The sequence below is a fragment of the Panthera uncia genome, chromosome D4 (assembly GCF_023721935.1).
Source record: "Panthera uncia isolate 11264 chromosome D4, Puncia_PCG_1.0, whole genome shotgun sequence".
Lineage (NCBI taxonomy): Eukaryota > Metazoa > Chordata > Mammalia > Carnivora > Felidae > Panthera > Panthera uncia.
In genome coordinates, this window is record NC_064807.1 from 8,236,304 (window position 1) to 8,259,153 (window position 22,850).

The 22,850-nt window shown below is 44.5% G+C and overlaps 1 protein-coding gene across 3 annotated transcripts in view; it reads left to right on the forward strand.

Annotated features, from left to right (window-relative positions):
- LOC125924495 (histone-arginine methyltransferase CARM1-like) overlaps window positions 1-22,850 on the forward strand; it is a 278,914-nt gene that overhangs the window by 134,216 nt on the left and 121,848 nt on the right. For all 3 annotated transcript variants that reach the window (XM_049633044.1, XM_049633052.1, XM_049633061.1), the window contains exons 3-4: window positions 8,636-8,742; window positions 9,275-9,379. In XM_049633044.1, coding sequence (XP_049489001.1) covers window positions 8,636-8,742; window positions 9,275-9,379 — 212 coding nt within the window. The remainder of the gene's footprint in view (window positions 1-8,635; window positions 8,743-9,274; window positions 9,380-22,850) is intronic.

The window sequence follows — 22,850 nt, forward strand, 5'->3', positions numbered from 1 at the left end:
GAGGCAGAGAATCCCAACAGGCTCCACGCTGTCAACGCACAGCCTGACGCAGGGTTCGAACTCACAAGCCGTGAGATCATGACCTGAGTCGAAATCAAGAGTCGGACGCTTAACCGACTGAGTCACCCAAGCGCCCCAGAAATAGCCAGTATCCTGTAATAGTGCTCTGTCGACCGCTCAAGGAATCTACTTTATGTCTAAATCCTTCTGCTACTTTACTAAGAAAACCTGCTTGTATGAGAAGTAAGAAGGGCCGTCCTTCAGTTGAATTTCACTCAGCAGCAGAGTCCCCTGCAAGTATACATGTGGGGGGTATGTTCAGAGAGAAGACCAGCTTGCAGCTGTTGGCCTCCTACCCATACTGCTTGAATGATGCCCCCATGGGTACACCTGTTTGTCCAGCTCTGCCCAGATAGGAGGAACAGTGCAGTCTTCCCTAACCCATTTCCATCCCGAGAGGGGGGGCACCCAGACCGTGAAGCTAGGGGAAGGAGAATTGAATGGGGCGAGTCGTTGCTTCGTTGTCTCCTTTGTGTACTGACTGCAGGAAAATAGATCGCTTCCTTAGGTGCCCAGCGCGCTGAGCTTGATTTGGCAAACTTGAGCTGATGAGCTAGAGAAAAAAATAAAAGAGGCTGTCGGTAAATGAGTCACGATAGCCCCAAAGCATGTCTGCTACAGTGTTTAGAGTTTGACATATTATTTAAAAAAAAAAAAAGAAGAAGAAGAAGAAATCCACACCGCGATTATCATATTGTCAGTTGTGTATTTTCTGGTACAATTTTGGGACATGTGGCCAGAACAGGTGATGCAGTCAGACAGGTATTACCCTTTCCTGCAAAGAAAGATGCTTGGTAAATAAACTCTGCATGGAAAGCACTACAGACAGTATCTCTTGTAAATAGCAGCTATTTAAGAGAAGCGAGCAAACAAAAACAGATCCCTTCAATCTGGTCTTTTGGAAGGAACAACAATAAGGAAACGGTGAATCTCCGCAGTCTATTGATCCGCGAGTATGACTGCATGCTGAAATTGAAAAGTAATGGCTTGGTACGAAGAAGCCGAAATCGAGCTCGAGAATCAAAGGAAAATGATGAGAGCCATGGCTGTAGCACGGTTAATATCTACGTGGTAGAGAAAATTGCATCTTTTTGTTTGTGGTGAAAATGACAGAACATGGCGGTTTAAGCCAGAGCGGCTGCCCTCTTCACAAACAGTGTGGATAAGTGTGTCCTTTGAAAGAAGTCCCCTTTTGACTCATGATTCATGCCTTGCCGGAGGGACTTGGCTTTTGTTAGGAATAGAGGGCATTTCCTCCTTCCTATATGCCCCGCCCGTGCTTCGCTTCTGGAATCTACCCAACTGGGACCTCTTTATTCCAGAGCCCTGGCTCTGACCCCTCTCCTCCCACCTTTTCTACCCTGAGCAGCCGGAAGGAGCCAATATGCAAACGTGAACATCCATTTAGACTTAATTATGTTCTAAACAGCGGGCCTTTCTTTTCTCTCCTCTGGGAGCCTTCCTGGCCCTACAGAATGAATGGCATCTTGTAAACAAATGATGCCTGCAGATCAAAAAGCTTTTTCATTAAAAAAAAAAAAGAAAAAAAAAAAGGCTCTTCTTGCCAAAATGTTCTCCAAAGGCAAAAGTACCTGCTGGATTTAAAGATTCCTTCGCTCCTCTTGGCGAAAGTCCCTCCCCCTAGTTTGGAGAATCAAGGAAGAGAAGTTGCGTCTGGCTGCGTCTCATTTTGGGTCCTCCACTGAGAATTGCCACAGACGGGAGGTTTATGTCTCCCCAAAGTTCATATTTTGAAACTTCATCCTCAAATGTGGTGGTATTTGAAGGTGGGGTCTTTGGGAAGTGGTTATAAAAGAGACCCCAGAGAGGTCCCTTACCACTTTCACCATGTGAGGACACTGCCAGAAGCGAGCAGTCTGCAACACTAGGGCCTGACCATGCGTGGCACCCTGATCTCAGAATTCCAGCCTCCAGACCTGTGAGAGATGGATTTCTGTTGTTTATAAATCACACACTCTACGGCACTTTGTTAGAGGGGCCTGGATCGTTTAACACAGTGTCCTCCAGAGTCCTTTCTTCTGGACACTGAGGGGAGGGAGAAGTCAACAATTAAATTTCTTGTCCTTTTAAAAGTGTGTTTAAAAAAAATCCTTCAGGTCATGATCTCGCGGTTCGTGGGTTCGAGCCCCGCATTGGGAAGCTCGGTGTCTGTGTCTCTGTCTCAGTCTCAGTCTCTGTGTCTCCTTCCCTCTTTGCCCCTCCCCTGCTTGTGCTCTGTCTCTCTATGTCTCTCAAAACTGAACAAATGTTAAAAAAAAATAATTACAACAAATTTTTAAAAAATCCTCATACCTCGCATGGAAACACAGACATTTTCTTTATTTGTACATATTCATTTAACCACTTAAAGTAAAGGTAAGGGTGGCTTGTAAGGAAAACATTTTCCTGGCAGCCATTGGGACAGAAATCATCATAGGCAGGAGTTAATTGATGCTGCTTCCTGCACTTTCCTGGATGCTTCTTACTTTCTGAATCCCATAAATACATCGTAAACTTGTTACACAAGAGACTCTGAAAGAGTTGTGACTGTAGTGTCTGTAGTGTAATAATATTGGATTTTTCTTTTTTTTTTTAATTTTTTTTTTTTAACGTTTATTTATTTTTGAGACAGAGAGAGACAGAGCATGAACGGGGGAAGGGCAGAGAGAGAGGGAGACACAGAATCGGAAGCAGGCTCCAGGCTCTGAGCCATCAGCCCAGAGCCCGACGCGGGGCTCGAACTCACGGACCGCGAGATCGTGACCTCAGCCGAAGTCGGACGCTTAACTGACTGAGCCACCCAGGCGCCCCGATATTGGATTTTTCAAATAGCAAACATAATAGAGCTGATAGATACAATTACTGTTTATTTTGGAAGGCCGGTTATGTGTCGCATGGATACTGCTGTAACCTAAAACTTTGTTGGAACTTCTCTTTTGCCGTCGTCTCCTTTGGAGACGGTTGTCTCCTTTGGAGTCAGTTGGTGAGTGACACAAGACTAGCCGTGTTACTTGATAGTCATAGTCTTGTTTGTTAACCAAAAATGATACTTTCCCACGTGTCACGCATCCTGTTTGCTAAATTAGGCACCCTTTATTTTTGGCTGTATTAAGAGCTCGGATTTCCCCCAAAGTATGGAGACGGTTGAGAATATTCAAAAGACTGTGCGTTGAACAAATGAATTTACTGTAGGCTTTGAAAGCCCAAACAGCTTAGATGCCCAGGATTCAAAGAACTCACACATGGGTGACACAAACCACTGCTGGCTGTCTCTGTGAGATCAGAGGGAATTGGACAGGGGCCAAGAGACCAGAGCTGGGTAAATATTATCTAATATCTTCTGGTATTTTTTTTAGTATGTCTGAGAAATTTCATTTCATTTCATTTCATTTCATTTCATTTCATTTCATTTTTTGGTACATTTGAACATTTCAGTAGTCTCAGCAGATTTCAATTATACAATCCACTGTTAGCGACTGTAGTCACCATGTTATACATTAGATCCTCAGACCCTGTGCATCTTGTAGCTAAACATTTATATCCCTTTACCAGCCTCTCCCTTTCCTATTCTGCCCCAAAGCTCCTGGCAACCACTTTTCTACTCTCTCTTTCTTTCTAGGAGCTTGACTTTTTACAAGAAGATTCCACGTGTAAGCGATAACATGCTATATTTGTCTTCCTCTGTCTTCATTTAGCATAATGCTGTCAAGTTCTATCCATGTGGTCGCGAATGGCAGGATTTCCTTCTGTCTCATGGCTGAATAATATTTCATTGTGGGGAACAGATATTATATAATATATAATATACATATATATATTAACATAAAGTATTTCTCGCATCTTTATCCATTCATCTGTTGACAGACACTTAAGCTAGTTCCCTGTCTTAGCTACTGTGAATATCGTTGTAATGAACATGGGAGTGCAGACATTGCTGAGATAATGATTTCACTTCCTTTTGGATTATATACCCAGGAGCGGGATTGCTGGATCAGATGGTAGTTCTATTTTAACTTCTTGAGGAATTTCCTTACTGTTTTCCGTGGCGGCTGCACCAGTTTACATTCCCGCCAACAGTGCACGAGGGCTCCCTTCTCTCCACATCCTCACCAACACTTGTTATCTTTTGCTTTTTGATGATTGCCATTCTGACAGGTGGGAGGTGATGTCTCGCTGTGGTTTCGATTTGCGTTACCTGATGATGAGCGATATGAAGCGTCTTTTCATGTGTCTGATGGCCATCTGCATGCCTTTGGAAGAGTGCCTGTTCAATTCCGTTGCCTAGTTTTTAATCAGATTGATTAGGTTTTTTTCCTACTGTGGGGCTCTGTGAGTTCTTTATATATTTTTTAGATATTAACTCCTTATCAGATGTGTGATTTGCCAATATTTTCTCCCATCCTGTAGGTTGCCTTTTCATTTTGTTGGTATTGTCTTTGCGGCACAGAAGCATTTTAGTTTGATGTCATCCCGCTTCTTTATTTTTCCTGTTGTTGCCTTTGCTTTTGGTGTCAAATTCAAAACATCATTGCCAAGACCAATGTTGAAGTGTTTACCCCATTTTCTTCTAGAAGCGTTATGGTTTCAGATCTTACGTTCCACAATTTAATCCATCTTGAGTTGACTATTGGGCATGGTGTAAGGGGTCCAGTGGATATCCAGAGGCGCGTGTGGATGTCCACTCTGCCCAGCCTCATTTATTGCAGAGACTATCCTTTCTCCATTATACCTTCTTTGTTTCTTTGTTGTAATTTGGTTGAGTATATAAACAAGAGTTTATCTCTGGGCTCTTTCTTCTGTTCCATTCATCTGTGTTTTTATGACAATGCCATAATGTTTTAATTACTACAACTTTGTAATATAGTTTGAAATCGGAAAGTGTGATGCCTCCAGCCTTGTTCTTCTTTCTCAAGAGTGCTTTGGCTGTTGGGGGTTTTGTGGTTCCATACAAATTTTAGGATTGTTTTTCTGTGAAAAATGCCCTCAGAATTTTGATAGGATGGCACTGAATCAGTAGATTGCTTTGGGTAGTGTGGGACATTTTCATCATATTAATTCTTCCAAACTATGAGCACAGGAGATATTTCCCCTTATTTGTGTCATCTGCAACTTTTTTCATCAACGTCTTACAGATTTTAGTATGTAGATGCTGGTGTCACTTCCTTGATCCCGTTTATTCCTAAATATTTTATTCTTTTTGATGCAGGTTTAAATGGGATTGCTTTCTAGTAGTTCATTGTTGATGTTTAGAAACACAGCTGATTTTTGTATATTGATATTGTATCCTGCAACTCTATGGAATTCATTGGTTATAACAGTTTTTTTGGTGGAGTCTTTAGAGTTTTCTATAGATAATATCATGTTGTCTGCAGATAGAGACAATTTTGCTTCTCCTTTTCCAATTTGGATGCCTTTTATTTCCTTGTATTGCCTAATTGCTCTGGCTAGGACTTTGAACACTTTGTTAAAAAGGAATGGCGACAGTGGGCATCCTTGTCTCGTTCCCAGTCTTAGAGGAAAAGGTTTCAATGTTTTACTGTTGAGTACGCTGTCAGCTGAAGGACTGTCATGTATGGCTTTTGCTGTGTTGAGGCGTGTTCCCTTTTTATACCCAGTTTGTTGCAAGCTTTTATCTAACAAAGTTTTAAAACATTTTTGAAGTTTCAAAATAGTACCCAATGTCTTTTGAAGGGAATAAAATGCAAATATAGAAAATTGTAGTTGAGTAGAGTTGGTACTTTTGACCCCCTGTAGAAGTTGACAAGGAAATAATTAGGTCCAAAATTTGAAGGAACATGGTTAGAAATCTTGTTGAAATTAAGATCTCCTAAGTCTGTGAAACTGTTGCCTCTGGGAACAAATCGGAAAAACAAGACCAAAAGGAAACCGTAATTAATGGGCTCTATAGCTTTATGTGTAGTCGAGAGATTCTATATGAAAAGTACTGACCAGAAAAAGCTAACTATTGTTCATGAAAAAGCAGGCTGTAGGGAGGTCTGGGTGGCTCAGTTGGTTAAGCATCCAACTCTTGATTTTGGCTCAGGTCATGATCTCAGGGCCATGAGATGGAGCCCCGCGTCCGGCTTCACACTGGGCATGGAGCCTGCTTGAAATTCTCCGTCTCCCTTACCCCGTATCTTCCCCACTCACAGGCATGCGTGCACACCCTCTCAAAAAAAAGGAAAAAAGAAAAAAACAGGTTGCAAAACAGGAGAGTTCAGTACTATTGTAAATAATACAGAGAGAGATAAAAATATATGAAAAAAAATTACTGGGAAATTTTATCCCAAAATATTATTAGTGGTTATACCTCAGAATCCTTTTTTATTCTGGGCTTTCTTTTCTGAATTGTTAAATTTCATATGATCACATTATTTACAGAGTTTTTTTTTTAATTGTAAAAGAAAACAGTCAAAAGGTAAATGTCACGGGGGAACAGAAATACCGATTCGTCTGTTGATTGCCCACGTAGGAGGAAATCGTAAAGAATTAGAGTCTCTTTTACTGTAATATAGAGTTAGGATACTTATTTTGTACGAAGGTTCTGTTAACTGGAGTTCTCAAGAATGTCTTGTCATCAGAGTCACCAGGGACAGAGTTAAAGATACAGGTGCTGGGCTCTGTCATCCCAAAATAGTACGCCAGGGTAGGGACTTGGGGTCCAACTATAGGGAAATGGCATGTCCATCTGAAACATACATCCATTAACAGTCATGTCAAGAGACTACTTAAAAATGCAGGAAGTTATTCATGTACTTTTTTCTTCTTCTTTTTTTTTTTAAATGTTTATTTATTCATTTTCAAAGAGAGAGGGAGAAAGAGAAAATCCCAGGCAGGCTCCACTGTCAGCACAGAGCCTGACATGGGTCTTGATCCCACGAACCGTGAGATCCTGACCTGAGACAATATCAGGTCAGACACTTAACCAATTGAGCCACCCAGGTACCCCGATAGTATCTTAAATTAAAAGATGTATTTATAAAATAATGGGATGAAATTGTGCAAAGAGGAATTTTTACACACACACACACACACACACACACACACACACACCCCAAGAGAATATACACCAAAACGTGAATAGTAATTAATAGCTTGCATAATGAGATGATTATTTTTATTTTCTTCATTTGGGTTTGTTGCATTTTGTGAATTTTCTACACTTTTCAAATACTGATTTTGTAATTATGAAATTTTTTTTTGCATTTTTAAACATTATTTTTGAAAAATTTTTAAATTTTAAGTTATTTTAAAAATTTTGTGTTTATTTTTGAGAGAGACTGAGAGTGGGGGAGGGGAAGAGAGGGGGGGGACAGAGGATCCAAAGTGGGTCGCGTGCTGACAGCAGAGAGCCTGAGGCAGGACTCGAACTCACAAACCGTGAGATCCTGACCTGAGCTGAAGTCAGACGCTTTACCACCTTAGCCACCCAGGCGCCCCTCAAAGACATTTCTAAGTCAAAAGTCACAAAACTTGACAGCCTTGTAGGCTGTGTTAGCTATTAGTGATACCACTTTGGGGATTTTTTTTGAGCCTTCACTTATGTATTCTTTTCCTCAAATAATAAAAGGCTTTGCCTTGTATTCACATATCTTCAGTTATTTTCCTTTTTCTCTGTACACCTAGAGAAGTGTGAAAAAGAACCCTGTTGTTACAATAGAATGAGATTATATAGATATACATATGTATATATATCCATTATATGCATATTTTGTATTCACATATATATTTTTTCCTTATCATCAACAATCACCTTCCCCAGAGGACTTACTTAGAATAAACCTGTTTAGCTTTGTGAATGCGGGACCAGGAGGATCCCATGAGCCCAGTCTCTATGTGTTCCATTAAGCTCTCTCATGTGATATTGGTGAATGCAAATATGTGTGACAAGTGTACGTAAGGGTGTCACATCTCAGAGTGGCACCCATAGCCACCTTGCCGTTCCTTATCATGTGTGTGTTTGGGGATGAACATGCCCTTTGAATCTTCTTTTTTTTTTAATTTTTTAATGTTTATTTATTTTTCTGAGAGGGAGAGGCAGAGCGTGAGCAGGGGAGGGGCAGAGAGAGAGAGAGGGAAACAGAGAATCCAAAGCAGGCTCCAGGCTCTGAGCTGTCAGCACAGAGCCCGACATGGGGCTCGAACCCATGAACCGTGAGATCATGACCTGAGCTGAAGTTGGGTGCTCAATTGACTGAGCCACCCAGGCGCCCTTTCTTTCTTTCTTTTTATTTTTTTAAGTTTATTTATTTTGAGAGAGAGATAGAGAGAGAGAGAGAGAGAGAGAGAGAAAGAGAGAGGGCATGAGCCAGGGAGGGTGGAGAGGGAAAGAGAGAGAATCCCAAGCAGGCTCTGCACTGCAGCGTGGAGCCCGATGCAGGGCACAAACCCAAGATCTGTGAGATCACGACCTGAGGCGAAATCAAGACTTGGATGAATGCTTGACTGACTGAGCCACCCAGGTGCCGTCTGCCCTTTGAATCCTCTACTATTTTCCCAGAATTTTGTAAAGAGCGTAGTGGTGAATTCTGTGCTTCCCTCCGTGTAGAAACGGGTCTGCTTTTTGTCCCTGCAGATCTCAGCTCATTTTCAAATACCTTGAAAAGCTGCCGGAATGAGAAAAAGGAGTCCTCGGTGTTCAGCCAGCGGACAGAAGAGGCATCAGCCGTGCAGTATTTCCAGGTCAGGAAAGTTGTTCCGGGTGGAACTGAGTTTCCATGTGATGCACACCTGCGGATACACCTGAGCGGGCTAGAGGGCTGGCTTGCCTGATCAGGATTATCATCGTCACTACCTCCTGCTCTCCTCCCGCTCTCACTCAAGACCTCTGTCCAAGTCCTATTTTTCTCTCCTGGCTCATGAGACTCATTAGGGACATCCCTTTTGGCTCTGGCCTTTCTCTCTCTTATCACTGTTACTCTTGACCCTCATAGCCTCTGCTCTGAGGAGGGACCCTGGGCACTTACTTGTCTGACCAACATCGAGGCCTGAATCTATCTCGTGAAGCACCTGCTGAAAGTCTGGGGTCCACTTACAGTTCTAGACCTTACAAGCAGAGCTAAGAAGGACAGGTCACTGTGTCTTTCAGAGCCTCAGCTTGCCTGTGTATTAGGTTAAGCCTACCTTGACCAAGGTGGCTCTCAGAACCATATGTGCATGAAGGGGACGACTTATGGGTTGTTGACTGTCCCTGTCCTTGTCTTTTCCCCCACAGTTTTATGGCTGCATTTCCCAGCAGCAGAACATGATGCAAGATTTTGTAAGGACAGCCACTTACCACAGAGCCATCCTCCAGAACCACATTGACTTTAGAGACAAGGTAATGCCAGCAGCATGTTATTATCTCAGACCATTTTAAGAAGGCTTGTCAAAAACGAGAATCAAAATTAAGCTTTGGTAGAACCACCGTATGACCCAGCAATTCCACCCCCTAATTATACATGCCAAAGAATTGAAAGCAGGCATTCAAACAACTGTTTGGACATGAATGTTTATAGCAACACGATTCACAATAGCCAGAGTGGAAAGAACCCAAATGCCTATCAGCTGATGAATGGAAAAACAAAATGTGGTACGTCCATACAATGGAATATTGCGGGCATCGTTCATATTTACCTTGTCCACAAAAATAATGCAGTGCTGATACGTGCATCAACATGGGTGAACCACAAAACCTGCCGAGTGAAATGAGTGACAGAAGCTCATAAATATGATTCCGTTTACATGAAACATCCAGAATAGGCAAATCAGAAAGGAGGCAGACAGGTGGGAGCCAGGGGCAGAGGAAGGGAGGAGTGGGGAGTGGTGCTTAATGGGTACAACGTTTTTTTTACGGTGATAGAAATGGCTGGAAACTTGAGACAGGTAACAGTTACATAACATAGGGAATGTGCCAGATGGCACTGAATTTTACAATTTAAAATGAGTAATGGTTCGTTTGACGTTATGTGAGTTTTACCTCAATAAAGAAATTAAGTTTCGAGTGCCAGGAACTCAAGAGACTGAATGACCATCTCTTGGTGCATGGAATGGGTTAGGACCTCTATTCCTACCTAATGAATAGCTCTTATTAAGTCACTGTCCTTTGATTTTTTTTCATAGACTCCACAAGTGCCTGCACGTATTTCCTTCACAAAATGCATCTGAATGATGAATGACTGCTAACACGTTATGAAAGTATTGTCCATTATTATTCTCCTACCTGTTAAATACAAAGCCAGCGTTCAAAATACTATATGGCCCATCTCGGAGGCATGAAGACCGGTCAGTGGAATCAGCAGTCCCAGGATTTAGTTTTATGTTTTCTCCCTAACTAGCTGCGTGATCTCAGGCAAAACAGTAAACTTCTCTGAGCGTCGCAATCTATTCTACTGCCACAGTAAATTGTAGACCATAGCCTTTGATATCTGCAGTATTAGCTCCTCCGGAAGGGTATGGTAGAACATTGAAATAATGATCCTAATGACTCATGGCTCCTCGTGTCCATGCCTATTTGCAAAGTCCTATAGCTTTCCCTTTCATCAAGAGATAGTCTAATGTTTTACTTTTATCTCTGTGCTGTTCGTATGATCTGCTTTCACCAAAGATGATGACAGAGGTCACATCATGTGGATTTCAGAGCCTAGGGCTTAAGGAGCCTTGTGGCTCCTGGCCTTACCCCCTTGGAACCCTGAGATTACCATACTCAGTGAAGAAGCCCGGTCTAGCCTACTGGGGGTTGAAAGGTCACATAAGAGGACTGAGGCCCTCCAGTCAACAGCCAGCACCGACTGCCAGTCCTGTGAGTGGGGCCACCTTGGCCTGCTGTCTAGCCACCCCTGCAGCTGAATGCAGAAACGTGAATGCATCCAGGCAAGATCAGCAGAGAAGCTGCCTGGCCCTCCCATGGATTTGAGAGAAATGATAAATTGTGTCCAGTTTAATCCACTAAATTTTGATGTGGCTTCTTCCGCAGTACCAGTTGATTAAAACAGAGAGAAAATTCGTGAGGAAGTAGCGATAAATGGGCACCCAGCTCAAAGCTGATCTGCCACTGGCCTTCATTCTTCTGTCGTATTCTGCTACTGAGCCCATCAGAGTTTTTGGTACTTTTTATGTTACATTGGTTATTCCAGAATTTCCATTTGGCTCTTGTTTCATGGTATCTGTTTCTTGCCTGAGGCTTTCTGTCTTACCCATTGGTTTCAGCAGTGTTCACGATCGCTGGTTGGCACATCTTTACCATCGTTTCTGTCAGATCATTCTAACATCCGTGTTATTGCTGGGTTGGCTTCAGTTGGTTGCGTTTTCCAAGGGAATTGGAACTTCCCTGATTCTTCATATGCCGCAGAATTGTGGATAGTATTCTATGCATTCTGAATATTATGTTAAGAGACTCTAGGTTCTTGCTTAATGCCTAGGGAAAATGTTGTTTGTGTTTTCGTGTTCATTCAGCTTGGTTAGTTTCAGGCTGCGAGTTCCACACCACTAGTTGGCCTTCTGAGGGCTCTGGTTCTCACATCAGTTCGGTTTTCAAAGCCTTTGGCAATGCTGTTTGGGTCTGCATGTGTGTGTCACCCGATGGTCAGTCTGGCACCTGGGGAGAGTTCTCAAAGTATTGGTATGCTAATTAAGATCAGATTCCTGCATGTACAGATTGAGGGTGAGCCCAGGAATTTTTTTTTAAATTGTTTTATAAATTAATTTTATTTATTTATTTTGAGAGAGAGAGAGAGCAAGCAGGGTAGGGGCTGTGGGTCGGGGAAGAGAATCCCAAGCAGGCTCCGCACTGTCAATGCAGAGCCCGACGTGGGGCTCAAACTCACGAGCCATGAGTTCATGACCTGAGCCAAAATCAAGTCAGGTGCTTAACTGACTGAGCCACCCCAGCGCCCAGCCCAGGAATTTATTCAGGGAAAGAAAACTTTATGGAGTTGCTTTGCCAAACTCCTTCCTCTCCCTGATTTCCCGGTGCTTTCTGATTCCCTGGGACCACTTCTCAGTCTCCGGCTGAAAATCTCGCTTATTCGTGCGCTTCCATGACTTTGCCTACGCTGGCCAAGCAGAGAGAAGACAAAGAAAGAAGAAAGGCAGCTGGCGGGGCGTTGGTGGTCTCAGCCTTTGGGAATGACAGCATCGAATGCGGAGGTAGGTTGCCTGCCCTCATCGTTTCGGCTCCTGATGCAGTCACTACCACTAGATCGCTGGGGGCTGGAACACAGAAGAGAGGAAAGGGGAGGGAAAGAAAGGAAGGAGAGGAGAGAGAAGAGGAAAAGAGAAAAGAAGAGGAAGGGAAAACTGGAGCATTTTCATATTCGAGACTGTAGCGTCCTTTCTTGATGTTGGAGCCAGAACTACTAGGTGTCCCCAGGAGCTCTTTGGTCTGCGCCCTGGTGCCTATTTCCGGTGTGTTGAGTTCAGATCATGGAGGATGTGGTTTGGCAGTATTTGAATTCTGGTCTTCCCCAGTCTGCCTGCTACTGTACACATTTCAGAGTCTTCCAAGTACCTGTCCCATGCATTCTGTATTTAGTGGAAGAGACATGGTGCAGTGAATTCTCTCCAACTTACCCAGGACCACTTGCTTCCTAAAAGGCAAAACTGGGTACTCTGATGATTGAGGGTGATAAGACCAGAGATGGCTGTTTGGCCACAGGGTCTCAGATGTCTTGTCATATGTCCTGAGGTGCCCGTCACCCTTGCTTTGCCAGTGGGGTCCTGCCTGGTTAACAGATAGGAAGTAAACATCCCTAACAAAGAGGACCTGATTATGGCAGGTGGACAGGATTAGGGTAGAGGGGGAAAGCTTATTTCTTTTGACTCTCCATCTCGTATTCAAGAGAGTGGGCAAGCAATCTTATTGACCTAAGATAGGGATTTTTTGCTAATTGAAAAAAAAAAATAATCACCTCTAAACTATTGATTGCTTTGTGGTTTGAAGATGTTTCCTGGAGGTAATACTTTTGCTTAGGAAAACTTCTCTCCCTCTGGAGTTGCTTAGTTTTCATCTATAATCTATTTTCTATTATCTACAATCTATTTTCTGTGTTATGTATAATCTGTTTTTAGTTCTGGGGTTTACGGCTTCTTAAGACCACTCCCCAAACGACTGATCATATGAATAATTTGCATTCTAATCTTCCACAGAATTTCACATGGATTATGTCACTTGACCCTTTCATTTGTGTATCTTTTCATCCACAAAAATGAAGATACTGGCCGGATCATCTTTAAGGTCACTCACAGCTATAACCTCATTTGATTTTGCAAAATATCCTTTTCCTGCCAGCCTGAAATGGGTTTGTCTGCCAGTGAAATAAAATAGACGTCTATCTGTTGGGGTTTATGAAGGTGAAAATTAATCACATGGTTGATAATTAGTTATATCTCTTTTCCCTTCTGAGTTCTGAACCAATTTAGAAATAGACCCAGATGTCAGGTAGAAATAATATCAGCTTTATGGTTAGTAGTGCTGCTTGGAGAACAAGGCTTGAACCTGTGGCCAAATAAGGCCTTCCTATTTCTTTCCCCCACAGACTGAACTTTTCCACCCATTTGTATGCTGGACAGCCAGTCTCCCCAGACAAACCCTGCTATCCCAAAACTACCATAGACAGGATGGTTTAAACAACAAATATTTATTTGTCATAGTCCTGGAGGCTGGGAAGTCCAAGGTCAGAGGGTTGGTAGAGCCGGTGTCTGGGGAGGAGTCATGCCCTGGCTCATACATAGGTCGTCTTGTTATACCTTCACACGACCCAGAAGAACAGGAAGCGAGTTATTTAATGTCTCTCTGTATAAGGGTCCGAATCCCCTTCACGATGGCTCCGCCCTTGTGACCGCATTCCTTCCCAAAGGCCCCATCTCCAAATACCATCCCGCTGGGGATTAGAGTTTCAACATTTGAATTTTAGGGGGACACAGATACTCAGTCCACAGAGCAGGTTCCTTTGATCTTGATTATAATTTTGTGAGATAAAAGCTTACATCACTGCCACTTTAGAGACAAAAGAGCTAAGGCCTGCGGATGCTATTAACTTACCTGATTTTATACAACTAGGAAATGAAAAGGCCAGGATTTGAACCCAGTTAGTCTTACTTTAGAGCACCCCCCCTACCCAGATATGAACCCCGGAAAGGGACTGCTAAAATTGCCAAGGGAGAATTTTGTCTCTCTGAGCTTAAGGACAGCGTGGAAACATTTGGTCACTTAGATATCCCCGTGCATGTAGGAGGCAGCATGGTGCAATGGTTATGGTCGAGTTCCAGACCTGGAAAGCCAAGTTTGAACAGCAGCCTGGTCACTCAGCACACACCTGCCATAGGCCTTTATCCTGTTTGCTTTGACGTCTTTGGCTAGTTGGCTGCTACCGGCTCTGGGCTTTAATATCCTTTATCTGTTAGAGTGGCGACTACTTCTTGGAGTCCTTGCTAGGTTAAGATGATACATTGCATATGGAAGGCTCAGTGACCCATGGTAACAACTCAGTACCTGGTAGCAAGTATTATTATTGTCACTGATGGTGTTGGGCATGGTGGTGTGGGTTCTGCCTCTGCTATAGTTTCAAATCTTGATTTCTTTTTTCCCATGCTGCCTCCCCCGTGCACTTTTAATGAAAAGCCTTTCTTGGCCAGAGCACTGCTGGCTGAAGACTCCGTTTGGAATCCATCCAGGAAACTGACCCCTGCTGGAACTCACCCCCTCCCCCTCCTCAGAGTTTCTGTTAATTGCCATCTGGCTATTTTTAGTTTCTTCAAGGGTGTGCAGGGTCCAAGCAGGGAAAGTCCATCCTGCTGAGGGTGTGGGGCTGTGTGAGCCGTAGGGTTTTAATTTGGAAATGTTTTGACACTTCATTTGTCAGGGCACCAGTTGCTGGAACCTTGGGAGAATAAGCGGGAGCCGGGAGCTTATTACTTTGTTTTTTGTTTTTTGTTTTTTTAAATCAGCTTTTTCACACAGGAGAGAATCCCCCGCCGCAACAGCTGCTTGGTGCATTCAAATGTGCAGTTGGCTTAGGCTGAAGGGATTCGGGGATTTGAAAGCTTAAAAAAAAAAACCGTAAATAACAACATACATGCAAAAGCAACCCACTCCCGATTGTCAGCTGATACTCTGATTTGCAGAGCCTGAGCTCCTGGCCCCTCCACGGTGACTTTTCTTCACTGTGGGCTTATCATCAGCTTGGTCAAAGGCCCTGGAGTCTGCCTCTCATCCTCCTCAGAAGTTCTCCTCCCGCTTTGAAACGCTGCAGAGCCTTGGCTAAGCCCACACACTAATGAGGTCTGACCTTCATCATCGATAGGAAGAAAGCTGCAGCACAGGCCCGCTCAGGAGTCCTGTCTGTATGGGATGAAACAGCTCTTGCCTCCTTATTTTAAAAACAAAACAAAACAAAGGGAGGGGGTGCGCCAGAATAGCTCAGCCAGTTTAAGTGACCGACTTTGGCTCAGGTCATAATCTTGCGGTTGGTGGGTTCGAGCCCCGCATCAGACTCTGTGCTGACAACTCAGAGCCTGGAGCCTGCTTCCAATTCTGTGTCTCCCTCTCTCTCTGCCCCTTGCCCACTCACGCTCTGTCTCTCTCTCAAAAATAAATGCGCATTAAAAAAAATATTTAAAAAAAAACAACAAAACAAAACCTCTTTAATGAGGTATGGATCAGGTCAAAAAATGGTACGTATTTGACATGTGCAACTTGTTGATATTGGAGGCATCAGCGTATATCCAGGAAACCATCACCACAGTCTCGGCCATAAACGTATCCATCACATCACTTCCAAAGTCTCGTCCTGCTGTTTACTTAATATTCCGTGATAAGAACACTCAACAGCAGATCCATCCCCTTAACAAATGTTTAAGTATGTGACGCAGCATCATTAGTAGCAAACAGTGCAGCGGACATCCAGGAATTCAGAGTTGAGTTGCTCATCTCACGCAGCTGAAACTTCATACCCTTTGACTAATGCTTTCCTATTTCTCCTTCTCCCCAGCCCCTAGCGACCAGCATTTGCTCTCGGCTTCAATGAATTTGACTATTTGAGATGCTTTGATTCAAGGGAAATCGTGTAGCCTTTGTCCTTCTGTGTCTGGCTTATTTGATTGAGCGGAATGCCCTCCAGATTCATCCATGGTGTTGCTCATGGCGGAATCCCCCTTTTAAGGAAGAGTAATTTTCATCATATGTATATACCACGTTTTCAAAAATCCATTCTTTACATCTTCCGCTTCTCGCCCCTGGGCATCATCTTTGACCTGGTGACAGCAAAACCCTTGCTCAGTGCTGTGTAGGGAGGCAGGAAGAAAGGAGATCGCTCCTGATTCCTGCTAGGTGCTTGGCATACCTTATCTCCCTTAGTACTTGTGTGCTAACTTGTTAGCTGCCAAGTTCAAAAGCCAGCTCTCCCGACTTGAGGGAAGGAAAGAGAGAAAATAATTTCTTTAAAGGATACGGGGTCATCAGACAGTAGGCGTGGAGGTTCCGTGACCAAGAATAAGTTCCAAAGTCACATTGTACAATTGGTCTCAGAGAGACAGCAGTGCAGCCAGACATGGGCACCATGCCTGCCCAGCCTTCACCCTCTGGTGCCCTTGAGTGTTGTCCTTAGAACTCCCCTCTGGTGAGCTGGAATCCGGACGCAGTTGTGACCTCCCCTGAGCGGATTCTCTGGCAGCCCCGAATCTTCACATTCCGAGCTTCGCCTGCAAAACGCATCTTATTGGTGGAACTTCGGGCCTGCCTCTGATTTAGCTTCGAGGGTGCGACAAAGGACCATCAGACGCCTTCAGCTTCCCTGCTGGGAGGCTGGTGCTGCCTCAGAAGTGGGGCGTTGTCCAAACACAGGAAGGGGTTCAGATGCTGAGAGGCATAGGAATGGCAAGTGCCCACCGTACCATGCAGCGAACAACCACCATACCTGTTGTCTAATAGTATAGATAAAGGGACCAGATACATACATTTGACTAACTTGCTTTAGGGTGCACAGCTACTGAGTGGTAGAGTTATAGGCAAACTCAGGTCTCTCTCTCTCTCCCCCTCTCCGAAAGACCTGAGTAATGCATTTGTTTTCCTATGGCTTGGACTTTGGAGGCTGTTTTCATTTCCTAGGGCTGCCTTACAAGCTCGGTAGCTTAGAACAACAGAAATTTATTCTCTCTCTGTTCTGGAGGCCAGAAGTTCAAAATCAAGGTGTCCCAGGGCCATGTTCCTTCTAAAGGCCCTGAGGGAGGGGGTGGGCTTCCTGGCCCCTTTGTAGTTCCTTGTGGTTGTTGGCAATCTTTGGCGGTCCTTGACTTGTAGACGCATCGTTCCAATCTCTGTCTCCATTGTCTGTGACAATGTCTCTGTGTGTCTCTGTGTGTTAATCTGTCTCTTCCTCTAATGATACCTATTATAATCCAGTATGTTGTTATCGGAACTTAATTCTCTATAAAAACGTTATTTCCAAATAAAGTCACATTCATAGGTTTTGGGTGGACGTGAATTCTGGGAGACACTGTTCAACCCACTCTGGAGGCCAAGATTCATGCTAGATTGTATACCACAGGAACTCGTCCCAGGGATTGATTCTGTGAGGTAGGGGTGAGCAGAAAGATAGAGAAATGGGACTTGGCCTTTTTTTTCTTTTTTTCTTTTTTTTTTTAAGTTTATTTCTTTTGAGAGAGAGAGAGACTGAGCATGCAAGCACGGGAGGGGCAGAGAGAAAGGGAGAGAGAGAATCCCAAGCAGGCTCTCTGCTGTCAGCACAGAGCCCATAGCGGGACTTGAACCCACAAACCAGGAGATCGTGGCCTGAGCCAAAACCAAGAGTCAGGAGCTTAACTGCCTGAGCTACGCAGGTGCCGTGAAAAATGGACTTTGGTCTTAACTGATCTCTTTGGCCCCTTGAGCCTTAAGGGAGCCTCTGCGTAGATTTCCCTTCGTAGAATGTGAAGGGAATGGTTCTACGTAGAATGATTCTCCGCGTAGAATGTGAGTGTGAAGGCAGATGGCGTGTCTGTGCCAGGATTCTCCTGAGCTTGAATAGAAGCCGCTGCCGGAAGACCACAGGGAGAAAGATGCCAGAGCCGGCAGAGGAAACTGCTTTCGTTTGGTATGAGAGCAAAGCGCAGCTTTCAGGGAGAGCCAAGGAGACTGAATACGCGGTGGTTTCAGACTCTTTTTTAGGGCATTTGGGAATGAGGGAGCGGGGGGCTTCCATGCGCTAGATGGATTTCTAGCCAAGATACCTGTGCTCAGAGCCCATCTCTGCGTCTTTCAAGATGGTGACAAGCGCCCTTACTCTTTCTGAGGTTCATGGTGAATGGAGATGAGACTGACTCAGACCCGGCAGCACAACGGGGTGATGGCACTATAGCAGTCGACCGTCAGGCCTCCGTGGTTTAAGCCACCAGAGCTTACGTCCCAGCCGATCCATTAGGGGCTGGCTGAGGGCCCCGCCTTGTCTTAGGCTCACCCCAGGCCCCAGACTGCAGGAGCGGCCTCCACGTGAAACACGCAGGGAGAGGGAGAGAATGGCAGACCCCGCCCCGAGTTCTTCAATCTTCCAACCGGAAGTGACCCACGGTACTTCTGACCACATCACGTGGGCCGTAGCGAGTCATGGGGTCACTGCTAATTCGAAAGAGCAAGGAGATGCAATCCTACCGCGTGCACATAAGGAGTACCAAAAATAGTTGGTAAATGGCACTAATGACCATCATACCAGATGCTGCTTTTGCGAAATCGTTCAAGGGACAGATTGCTAAGGTGATATTGTCAATGCATCAGCTGTGCGTGAGAGGGAACTAGGGGAAAAAACGGGAGGGTTTGAAGGATTAATATCTCACTGCTGTGGTTTTATTGGTTAACTTACTATTAACTTCTGCCTGATGGATTGCCTACCCACTGGATACGAGGCATTTTAGAAAGTTCCTAGGGTTGAATTTCTAAACCTCCCTGTTCCCTCTAAGGCAGTACTTCTGAGGCAGTGCCCAGGATTAGGCAGAACCCTCTGTGCAGCCATCATTTCTAAGGTACATGATTTTGTTTTAGTATCTGCTTTCCAGTATAAGAACATAAGTAGGCAAACAGGATAAAATCAATGAGAAGCAGTTACATAGGACCACACGATCCATGAAAAAGGCAGCTGTAAGTACTCTACTAGAACCTGATCTTGTCTAGCACTGAACCGGGAATTGGGCTCTGATGAGCTTAGAACTTGGACTCCTCTTTTCGCTTAATCTGAGCTGTGGACTCAGTGGTCATGTTGAATTTCGCGTAACTTCCGTCATTTTCCTCACCTAGCTTCCCTAAATCACAGATCCTGAGGCAGAGGCTTACGAGCTTGTACTTTATTAGGGAGGCCGATCTTAGGAAAGCACGTTTAAGGAGGAGGAGAGTGAGGCCGGGAAGGACAGAGAGGGTAAGAGAGCATATTACTGACCTTGCCACAGCTTTATTAAAACTGCTTGGTGTCACATGATATATTCAAAGAGGCCACATGAGGCCCCTTTATCCCCAAGCCATTCATTGAAGGGGAGAAAAGGGGAAAGACTTGTCCCCTGGGTGCCACACTCGGACTGGCCAAGGTTCGCCTCCACAAGGTGTCAACTCCCTTGTGTTTCAAGGGCACACACGTGCCGGTGCTAAGCGGGTGCTCTTGGGCTTGCCTCACGCCTCAAAACCAGCAAGGAAATTGCGGGAACAGGCGTGGAACAAAATACAGGTGGCGTGAGTGGGGAGCGTGTGCTGTTTTGTCCTGCCCATGACCACCATGAGGGACCGGGGGCGCCCCCGCAGCAGAGCCTTGGGCAGTAGTGGCTGTAGCAGTGGCAGCAGCAATGAAACTCAGCTCCAGCATTCGCAGATGACCACAAGCAATTTCTAGGGCCACCCTGGCCACACAGCCACGCAACCGTTCCCATTCCGGCACCACGCAAAACCCGAGCGTGTCGTAAACACCACCCCAGCCAGAGACCTGGGAGGCAGTCTAGACCTTCCCTTTTCCTGTCCAGTCTCCAAATACTTTAGCTCCAAATACTTTAGCTTTTGCAACTCCTGTTCCCCTCTGTCCCCTTGCTCATTCGTAGCTCTCATTCATATCGTCCTTCTGGAATGTTGCAAGTTTCCCACTTAGTTTCCCTACTGGCACCAGAGTGAAAAATACCTTTGGCTTTACGTGGGAGAAAGTCCCCACTCACGTCGGCTAAAACTGTCAGAGGTGGTATAACTCCAAGGTGTTTTAACCCAATTACTCTGAACATCACATCCTTAGTTTAACTGTGTCCAAGAAAGAAGAGGTGTCTTTTCTGTGTGTCTCAGAAGGGAAGAGATACTTGCCAATACCCACTCGTGGACTTGCCCTCCGGTCTCATTAATAGCATTTTATCACACACCTGAGCCTAAAGCCATCACTGGCAAAAGGAACGGAACCAGCTAGGATTGACATAGGCCACCAGGGTCCCTCCCTGGGAGTGGGGATGGTTTACTAAACGGTGGAGGATAAGTACTCAGTAATATTGAGAATAATTCTCCTGTTGAAATGTCTTATGGTCCTTCTTTACTTGCGGATCAAGTCCAAGCTCTTGGTCTTGTATACAAGACCGTCTGTGATCAGGTGGCTGACAGTTGCTCCAGCTTTGGCTCCTGTCATGTTAATGTCTCAGCCATGTCCCTACTTCTACCCGTAACACACAGATGACGCTCGGAGGACATCTATTGCCTCCTAAATGTGACAGGCTCTAGGTGCTCCCACTACTCTGTCGATTCAGAGAGCACAACTTTGACTCAACTTTCAATGTCCACTGCTCAGTGTACCTCAGGGAAGTCTTTCCAGACTCCTATATGTAATTCTGTCCTACAATCGTGAAACACAGTATTGCATACAAATAATTAATGTCATACAATAATGCAACACATAATTGTACTTCTTTCTGACATCTGTCTCTCTCTCTGTCCCAGACAATCGTGCTTCATTCATCTCTGCATTCCCAGCGCCTAGCAGTGCTTGGCGCAGTGAGTAATGCGAGGCATTTAGTAGATGTCCGATGAATGATTGAGTGTCTAAAGCTTTAGAGCTAGGTGAGCTTTAATCCGAGACCACTGAGACCACTGGCAGCCTATGAAGGGGGCTGATCATCGGGAGATAAGCAAAGCGTGATCCATATACTCTGTGTTTTCCACAACAACAGGAAAATCATGGGAGAGCTGGTGAAAGGTACTTCTCTTAAAAGATGGGTGATGGATTTATCTACCTTCTGCCAGAAGACCAGGCAAGATGAAACAAAGGTTCCTAAGCATTAAACATGCATTGTTCAAATACAGGCAGCTCTTTGGTCAAAAGTTTCACTGCACAGCAGATATAGAATTCTATCTTCTGAGGAGCTCCCGCTGCAGGATTCTTATGCCATAATGGAAGTGCTGATTATCTGAACAAAATTGAAGTCTTAGCTGCAAAGGCCGTAAAAGGATGTCTTCTGCAGGCCTTGGGATGATTTGGAATTTTCTTCTCTGACCACAAAGAAAGCTGTGCAGGTCCGTCATTCTGTTACTGTCTAGACGCTGTGTAGTCCATCTGTCAGTCAAGAGCTGGGATACTGAAAGAGTCGAGTGAAATCTATGGAGGTAGGCAGTCCATGGCAGGTGGTGATGGAAACAGGCCCAGCACTGCAAGAGCATGGGGCCCACGTCACTTTGGGTGGTTTGGCGGAGGTGTCTCCAGATGTGAGATGACAATGGCGAGAAGAAACATTGGTGGCATTGGCAGTGGACAGGTGGGTTGGACACAGGATTTCGGCGTATAGGACGTACAGAAATTACAGTTGGGATATTCAGTTCAGGATCAGGTATTGATATGCTCAAGCCACGAAAGAAAGAAGGAATTAATAATAACTGGCATAACTCAAGGGGCTGATCGTGGGGTAATCAGGACCCCAGTCTTGGAAGATAATTATAGAATTGCTGGGGTGAAATAAGAAGGCCAAGTGTGACCAATATTAGTATAGCCTGAAGAGTGCAAAGAATGACCTAAGTGGGAAGCACCCAGGTGGCTCAGCCCGTTAAGCATCTGACTCTTGGTTTTGGCTCAGGTTGTGACCTCGGTTTGTGGCTTTGAGCCCCACATTGGGCTCCAGGCTGACAGTGCGGAGCCTGCTTGAGACTCTCTCTCTCTCTCTCTCTCTCTCTCTCTCTCTCTCTCTCTCTGCCCCTCCCCCACTCAAAATCAATAAGTAAACTCAAAAAAAATAATAATAATAACATAAGTGGAAGATGAAGGGAGAGGCTGAGAGCATAGGGTTTGAGTTAGACGCGTTTGTTTTTTTTTATTTCATCTCTGCTATCTATTAAGTCCGTAGCTGTAACTTTATCAGATTCTCAGCCTCTTTACAACATGGAGAAAATAATCGTACTCTCATTATAGAATTGTCACCACAAGTAAATGACGTAATGCCAACAAAGTTCTTACAGGCATAACAACATAATAAGTATAAAACAAAGGGTACGTATTTACTTTCTTTTTACTCTGTTATTCAAGAGTGATTTTGTTTCACACTTTCATAAAGACCTAGATGTTCCTCATTAATTTTAACCTAGTAAAATCCAAATAAGTGTCTCTGAACCTTCTTGGAGCTGTTTTAGCCCCATCCAAACATTTTGCAGGATTTCTTTGCCCGGGAAAACCACCAGAGCATATAATTAAAATCATCTGTATAAACAGAAGGATGACCCTATCTGTTTAATATTTTTTCGAATTTACTTTATTTATAAATACATTCTTAGAATTCTTGGCCACTGTTACATGGACCAATTGTTGACTTTTCCCCATGAGTCCTGG